The sequence below is a fragment of the Daucus carota genome, chromosome 9 (assembly GCF_001625215.2).
Source record: "Daucus carota subsp. sativus chromosome 9, DH1 v3.0, whole genome shotgun sequence".
Classification (NCBI taxonomy): domain Eukaryota; kingdom Viridiplantae; phylum Streptophyta; class Magnoliopsida; order Apiales; family Apiaceae; genus Daucus; species Daucus carota.
The window spans coordinates 22,764,628-22,773,665 of NC_030389.2; the positions used below are offsets into that span (position 1 = coordinate 22,764,628).

The window sequence follows — 9,038 nt, forward strand, 5'->3', positions numbered from 1 at the left end:
GCATCACAGATGTGATCCTTTTGATAGTTTAACTTTGGTATCCCTCGAACATGATCTTTTGCAGAAAGATTCTTGATCAGCTTCATGTTTGCATGTCCCAATCTTCGATGCCATAGCCATGGATCATCATTTGTAGTGATTAGGCACACATTCTTGATTTTGCCCATGTCACAAGTGTAGACATTTTTGTTGCGAGGGCAAGTAAGAACCAACTTTCCATCCTTGTTCAAAATAGAACAGTGAGTAGGATAGAAGATTACTTTGTATTCATTGTCACATAGTTGGCTGATTGAAAGAAGATTGTATTTCAGCCCGGTGACTAGTTGAACATTTGATATTTTGACTCGTTCATTTCCAATGTCCCCAATTCCAATAATGCGACCTTTGCTACTATCTCCAAATGTGACATCTCCAGCAGCAACCTTTTTAATGTTGTTTAAGAGTGACTTGTTTCCAGTCATATGCCTCGAACAACCACTATCAAGGTACCACATGTCTGTTTTGGCAGCAAGGCACACCTACAAACACAATCAATAAAACTTGTTGGTACCCTTTTGTCTTGAGGGTCCAGGGGTTAGTCCAACATAAGCAGTTCTAGAGTTTGCATAATGGAATTTAGGCATGGGATAATCACTTTGAGGCACATACAATAATCTAGATGCATGATTCCTAGCATAATAAGCATTTTGCCTTAAATCATTTCTAGGATGCACATAGTTTCTATCATAACTATGATAAGGAGTTGGGTAATGATAGAAACTCTGTTTAGGCACATTATGACTTCTAGGAATATTGCCTCTAGAGTTTGTATTCTTTCTTTCGTTTCTATTTTGAAACGCAATTGGTTGTTGATGATAGCTAAACCTTGGTTGCCTTTGATTTTTATTGGCACCATTTTTCTTTGGTATAGCTTTGTCAACCCGAGTGTATGATTTTGATTCCTTTGGAATCCATACATGCTTCCCCTTAATTTCACCACTCTTATATTTACAAAACGAGACAGAATGTCCAATTTTGTTGCAATATGAGCACTTTAGAGTTGGTGGTTTGGGAGCAACTTTTGGTGGTTCCACACATGGTTTCACTCGTTTACTTTGAGTGTTTATATCATATCCTAAACCTTCACGGTTAAAGGAGTTCTTTGAGTATACCATTTTATTTAGTATCTCATTACCATGTGTGAATCTTTGAACCACTATCTCAAGATTTTCTTTTTCTTTAATCAAAGAATTAATCTTTTGATTTAAAGATATCTCCTGATCCTTAACTTGAGATAAGAGCTTAATATTCTCATCCTTTAGTCTTTGTGTTTCCAATTGAAACTTTTCATTTTCTTTTAAGACTAGGATCATCTCTTTTTCAATTTCAAGAGAGCTCTTTTGATGACTCGGAGTTGACCTTTCTTGAGTCAATGATTCATTTAGAATCTTCAAGTTTAACGCATCAACGTGAAGCTTACAATTATTTTCATTTAATTGTAACTTCTCATTTTCCAACTCTTCAGCTTGAAGTAACAAGGAAACATTCTCTACTTCGAGATTTGTGATGTTATCCTTGTACTTGTTGTTTTCAAGCTTTAGGAAATCATTTTGATCGTTGAGGGAATTTATCTCGTCCTCACTTTTGATCATTGATTCCTTTATTCGAGTCAACTCCTTTTGTTGATCTTTACTCGAATTTTTGAGCTTTTCATGTTCCGACCATATTGATAGGAACCGTTGGTCAGCATCACAATATTTATTATTTATATGAACTAGCAAATCAATTAAATCACTTTTAGACATGTCAAGCAGATTTAAGCTAGAATCAATAAATAGATGCATATTGTCTAATATTCGTGAGGGACCACTTACTTCTTGGTTCGTAGTGGAATCTTCCGTAGAAGTAGATGCATCATCCGAAGCCATTAAGCATAGATTAACCATTTCTTCGCTTGCTTCGGAGGCTTCTTCATCCTCACTTAGATCCCAACCGTTTTCTGCTACGAGAACACGTCCTTTGGCTAGCTTAGGACATTCCCTTTTGTAGTGACCCGGTTGTTTGCATTCAAAACAAACATCTTGTGCCTCCTCTGGAACATGTTCTTTAGGCTTAGGAGGAGTATAGTTGTTGTTGTTGTTGATGTTGTTGTTGTTTGCATTGTTGTAGGAATTCGAATTTGAATTTTGAATTCCTTTGCCTTTGTTGTAGCCCGAAGCAGGAAAATTACTCTTGTAGTTAGGAGCGTAATTTTGAGAGTAATTAGGCCTTCCATTAGAGTTGAATACTCTTTGTTGATTGTTTGATTTGAGGAAGCCTTTTCCATATCTTTGAGCTTTGCTTTGGAGCACACGACGAAGTTGTCTTGTTAATAAAGCGATTTCGCCTTCATCGAGATTTTTGAGTTCCTCGTTTAGCTCTTCATCGTTATCATCATCATCGATTAATATGGCCTTGAGTGCCATATTTTTCTTCTTTTCTTCCACTTTAGGAACGACGATATCCGGAACATTGTCTTCCTCGTAAGCACGAAGATTTCCGAAGAGGTTGTCGATGTGATAATCATTGAGATTGTGCATCTCTTTGATTGTTGTAACTTTGACTTTCCAACTCGGAGGAAGAGATTTAAGAACTCGCCGATTCTTTTCATTTTGCGTGTAGTTCTTCCCGAGTTGAGCAAGCTCATCGACGATACGAGTGAATCTCGTTTCCATGTCGATGATATTCTCTCCTTCTTGGAGTTTGAAGTTCTCGTACTCCATGATTAGAGTATCCATTCGAGAATCTTTGATATCGGTGGTTCCTTCGTAGGTGACCACAAGTTTGTTCCACATTTCTTGTGCAGACTTGCAGTTGTTCACACGCTTGTATTCTTTTTCAGCAAGTGCACTTGTGAGAACCATTTCAGCTTTGGCAGCGATGTTCATTCTATCCTCCTCTTCGTGAGTATATTCACTCACTTTCTTCTCGTAGATGACATCATCAATAATTTTGGTTGGAATGATAATGCCATCCTCTATAGCCATCCAAACTTTGACGCCTTGAGATCTAGCATAGATGCGAAATCTCGTTTTCCATGTTGCAAAGTTGGTGCCATCAAATAGAGGTGGTCGAGAGCTAGATAGACCTTCACCGCAGCCAATGGTATTCAAATACGCCATTTAGGATCACTGCTTGTTGTGCCTGTAGATCTGAAAATCACTTGACAAACACGTTAAGCAACACAGCTCTGATACCAATTGTTAGGTCCTGAATAAGGCGTAAATTAAGCTAGAAGGGGGGTTGAATAGCTTAATATCCAATTTAAAAATTATAATTGCCTTTTAAAATATTTTCCAAGTTTTAAATATTTTTACCGTGTTGTTTAGCAATTATAAGTTCGGAAGTAAAGAGCAAATATCACACGGTCGATTTTATCTTGGTTCGCGATGGAGCAACCTCTAATAGATTCTCTCACCCCTAGTCCAGTCCCCGAGCTCCTCTCCGGACTCGAGATTTTTCACTATAAGAAAGATGTACTCCTTATAGCCGGCGGAGAAGCCTTTACAATCTAAACTTACAAATATTTATCTTGGTTCGTAACTACCCGTTACAACCTCACAATAAATGTAAAAACTCTACTTGACTTATCTTAGAACGTAACTCCCCGTTACTTCTTCAAAGTCGGTGTAGAGCCTTGGTGTAGTCTTTGTATTCCTAAGCTTTTGCGGGTCTTGGATCTTAGGTCTTAGATCTTGGGTCTTTTCTTTTCTTCACGGTGCGAAGACGACTAACTCCCCGTTAGTGCGTCTAGGACTTGGGTCTTAGAACAAGAATCACCTCACTTCACTTCACCTCACTGCAAAAGTTAGAACACAATATCTACGAAACAAACAAGTTATAAAAGATGAGTTTTGAACTAGTATGTTACTGTACTAGTTCGGAGATGACAATAATATTCAAGATATAAATATTATGGTCAAGTATAGTATACTTTCTTTGGATCTATAAATTAAGATCAAGTATACGTTTAATTACTCCAAGTATAGTTGAGTTGGGAGTAATTAATCAAGCCTTTTCTTTTAAGCAAGATATGCTTAAGGCTACACAAGTATTCTTTTCTTTTGATTCAAAAAGTTGATCAAAGAATACTTGGTTTACAAAACTCTGTTTTGAGATATAATGAGAGATCTCGGAGATTGTAAAATATCCTTTCTTTAACTTCTTGCACAACTTGATAAAGCCAAGATAAATAAAATGTGGGTGGCTAGCCTCTTTGAGTTGTGCTCTTTGAAGTTTAGGATGTAGAAAGCTTCCTCGAACAATAGTTCGGAATATTCGATATTTTCCCGAGATAATAAAGTTAAGTTAGTGCGGGATCGAATATGCTTTCTTTAGCTTCTCAAAGTTTAGCCAAGATAATAACAACCAATAAGTTGCTAAACTTTGCTTTTGAAGCTATAGTGATTAAAAGCTCTTTTGTCGTAAATCTTTCTTCCACACAACACTAAGGTGATAGATGGAAGGACGACGATGCTTTTATCACAAATCTCTTATAGAGATTAAGTACTCTTGAAACTATGTTCAAATCTTTTGTCTCTTTGAAGAGATCGAGTACTTCTTCGGATGTTCTTTCTTTGTTCTCTTTAAAAAGAGAGAGATATATATATCTTTTATATCTTGAACAAATCCGGATCTTTTGGTCTCTTTTAGAGAACCTTGTTGAAGAACTTGTAAGATGAAGAGAGTTTAAGTACAAAGTCCTGCAACAAAATGGTCGGTTAAGACACAAATAAGAAGCTAAGAAGAAACCACTTACGGGAGATGATCGGAAAAGTTCGCCGGAAAAATTCGCCGGAGGTTCGGCCGGATTTTGGGCACTTGGACGAACTTGGGCAGCCCCTACGGAGGCTTGGAAGTGGTTGTGGGTGAGCTAACTTGGTGGGTTAGAGCTTGAGAATCAAAACCTTGTATATATGAATATATATTTAGGAAAGAGAAGGTTTTGGAGATGAAGTATTAAAGAGAGAGAGTATAAACTTGAAAAACTTGAAGACTTCTCAAAATCTCAGCACTTTCTTGGCTCTTAGCTTGGGAGTATTTTGGTGTGTGGGAGGTGGGTATTTATAGAAGGAAGTGGGTGGAGTGAATGGTTGAGATTGAAGGAAAATAAAGGGTGGAGATTGAAAAGGTGTGGATTGTGGTTTTGTTGTGTTTGTTGGCCACTTGCACAAGAAGACAAACAACTTTATGGGAGAAATCTCAGCTGAGTTGTGTCACTAGAAGACAAACACGCTTCCCGAGAATTTGATTAATAACGTAACTTTGTATCGTTATTAAATGCGACGATTTTTCGAAACCTCCAATAAATTACACCAAAAATATGATAAATCATAGAATATTGGAAAATGGTGATCTGGAAATTTTGGTCAATTTTGGTCAATGTTGACTTGGTCAAACGTCCAGTCAAAGATCCCAGTCAGCCCCTAAAAAATAGCGTCCGGACCAAACTTCTCAGAAAATTACGAAAATTTTACTATGCACCAAAAACATTATTCAAATGATCCATCTCAAGTTTCAAGTCATTATAGCAAGTAGAAGTATTTTATTTGGATTTAAAAACGATAAGAATCGGTCTCCGGGTTTGAATAAAATACGATTAACCATTTGCGAGTTTGAACAGAACTTTGGCTAATATTTTGACTTGAGTAAACACTTTGAAATATATTTCCTTGAAGATAAAATATTTTGAATTTTGAAGGAAATATTTTGAGAGTTTAAAATAATTTATTCCGTAAAATAATAAATTGAATAGTTGGGAATAAATTACTTTAAAATAAAAGACTTGAGTAATAAATTTTTGTCTTTTCAAATAAATGTCAAAAGAGTGTTCTAAAGAATATAATGAATGTATATTCCTTGTTCAAGCTTCTTTTGCATTTTTGCTTTCGCAATTGTAAAACAAGAAGATACCATTAATCGATATTTCTCGTCCGATAAATTGCGGTGTAAAAACTTTGAATACTCCTTAGAAAAATATTGAAAATCTTTTTGTAAACAAGGAGTATCATTTATATTTATATGATATAAATATAATTTTGGAAATTCTTTTTGAGCTAGTTTGACCATTTGACTTTTGACAAGATCAATTAAATAAAGATGTCCTATTGGAGAGGATTCTAAGTGAATTTAAATTTTATGTAAGTTATGCAAATATCAAAATAATCTTTTTATCGAAGATGTCCTTTCAATAAGGAACTGCCTTCATGTTTTCTATCCCACCGTTCAGCAATGAACACTTTGGCCTATGGAAGAGGGACATGTTACTATTCCTCCGCACTGCAAATTGAAAATACATCGGGATTCTAAACAAGGGTGTTTCTACAACGATGAAACTCATTCCAGCACACGAAGAGGATGGTGTGCTAATACCTCATAAAACTATTCCGAAAGAACTTTCTGAGTACACAGATGAAGAGAGCGAGCAGATAACCTAGATGATGCTCTTCAACTGATCTTAGTTGAATCCCTAAACCCTGTCATGTACAATGCTGTTGTTAATTGTACGAACGCGAAGCAAATCTTGGATACTCTAGAAATCATAAACGAAGGCTCAGAAGAAGTCAGGGAAAACAAGAAAGAGATACTGATGGCTCAGTATGAACAGTTTGGTTCCAATCCCGGCGAAGGGATTTCAGAAGTGTTTATCAGACTTAATAAATTGATAAATAATTTAAATCTGAATGGGAAATACTACGACAATAAAGAGGTCAACATGAAGTTTCTCCTAACACTTCCTGAACATCTGGAACACAGAATCACTGCAATCAGGGAAAGTAGTGATCTGAATGAGATATCTCTGGAAAAACTCTACGGGGTTCTGAAAACATATGAACTAGAACAAGTTCAGTCTAAGCAGAGATATGGCTGGGGTAAAACACTGAATCAATCGAGAGCTCTAGTTGTTGAATCACCTGCACCGGAAGAAAAGAAGGATGTTGTTGTTCCTTCTAAAACCACTCAGTAATTTGTTGTACCTAAGATGGGTCAAACTGCTTCTTCCAGTGGTGTTGATGAGTTCTATACAATGGAAGAGCTAGAACTGTTAGAAGATCAATCTCTGTCACTGTTTGCCAAGAAGTTTGGAAACATGAGATTCTGGAAGAACCCTTCCTACAAATGCAAACCTACTGCTAGTAAGTTTCAGAAGGGAGGTTATTCTACGAGCAAAGGAGGATACAAGACTGGGATGGTGGATCGAACCAAGTTTAAATGTTTCAACAGTGGTGAACCGGGACACTCTGCAACTGAATGCAAGCAACCCAAGGTTCAAGGAAAGAGAAAGGATTCGTACGATGAGCTAAAGCAGAAGTATGATGCCTTAGTGAGAAAGCATTAGGGTACTTCTGGAGGTCAAAGCTTCAAAAGCAAACTGAAAGGCATATGTTCAGCCTATTTGTATTATTTAGGGTTAATTATCAAGTTGGTCACTGAAGTGGGCTTAATGTATCAAATTGGTCACTGAACTCAAAACTGTATCAAGATGGTCACTGAAGTGGCCATAAATATCAAACAAGTAACTTTAAATATAAGTTCAAGTAGTAAAAATATTATTTATAAAGTTTTACACATTATTTTTGAATATTACCAAAACCATGCAAAAGGTTATGACTTCTAATATTTATGATAATATATTTAGATTTTATTAAGTTTATTAATTATTTATTTTTAATTAAAACAAAGAAAATAACTATATAATAAAATATAAATAATAAATAAACTTGATAAAATATAAATATATTATTTTAAATACTAGAAGTCATAACCTTTGAGCTGGTTGTGGTAAAATTTAAAAATAATGTGTAAAACTTTATAAATAATATTTTTACTACTTAAACTCATATTTCAAGATACTTGTTTGATATTTATGATGACTTTAGTGACCATCTTGATACCGTTTTGAGTTGAGTGACCAACTTGATACATTAAGCCCACTTCAGTGACCAACTTGATAATTAACCCTTTGTATTTAAGAGGTTCAGCTCAACTCAGATAAGAAAGCTCAGTAAATAGCAAGTCATCGGAATCCGTACGAAGAACATCAAATGATTTATGGGAATTATATGTCAGAAGAATTCCAGGATGCTGCTGCACACCACTGAAAGAAGTTCATTAATATGTTCAAGCCTCAGTGCACAAATAATCTTTTGTGGCACGTCCAGGAGTTCAGAAGATATAAAGTTTCTATACTTTATTTTATTAGAAGATTCCATTCAATGAAGAAGTACTTACAAGACGAAGACTCGACGAACAAACCAAATTCCTATTGTTTATTTGATGAAGAATATTTGATTTAACTAGATACAGATGAACCAGACAGTACATCTGTGTATCAGTTATTCAAATTAAGTATTTGAAGTCAAGCAGAAGTGGTAGTTCGATCGATCGACAAATCAAGGAGTTATTAAAGTTTAAAGAAGACAAGAAGCAGTTCTACTGAAGATTAGGTGATTAAATATTCAATGGACTATTATTTCACTTCTCAAATAATTATATTAATTATGTAATTTATTTATTAAATTAATTCATTATCGAATTAATTTAATTTATGAGTTTATATAATTAACTTAATTAAGTGGATAATTTTCTATTAAATATAAACTTCAAATTGCATTTAAATCACCTACACAATGGCAGCAAGACAATCTGATTTGTCTTACCAAATGGTAAAGGAATCAGCAAGACAATCTCTTTAGATTGTCCTACCGAAATATGTATGGCTTGCAAGACAATTGTCCCAAATTGTCTTACTGATTTCATGAATCAACTGCCAAGACAATCTTTTGTGATTGTCTGACCGAATGAAAGAATGAAGCAGCAAGACAATCCTAAAAGATTGTCCTACCGAAATGCCACTGCCAAGACAATCAAATTGTCTGTCCGTTTGTTTGAGTGACAGCAAGACAATCAATTGTCTGGCCGAATGGTGTGTGCCAAGAAAATTAATTGTCCTACCGAAAATGATGTGTGATCAAGACATTTCGATTGTCTTGCCCTTCTAAGTAATTGTCTTACTGTTG

The 9,038-nt window shown here is 35.4% G+C and overlaps 1 protein-coding gene across 1 annotated transcript; it reads right to left on the reverse strand.

Annotated features, from left to right (window-relative positions):
- Nucleotides 1–530: 530 nt before the first annotated feature.
- LOC135149496 (uncharacterized) lies at nucleotides 531–3,140 on the reverse strand. Its single transcript, XM_064085223.1, has one exon. The coding sequence runs from the start codon at nucleotides 3,138–3,140 to the stop codon at nucleotides 531–533; it is 2,610 nt and encodes an 869-aa protein (XP_063941293.1).
- Nucleotides 3,141–9,038: the final 5,898 nt, after the last annotated feature.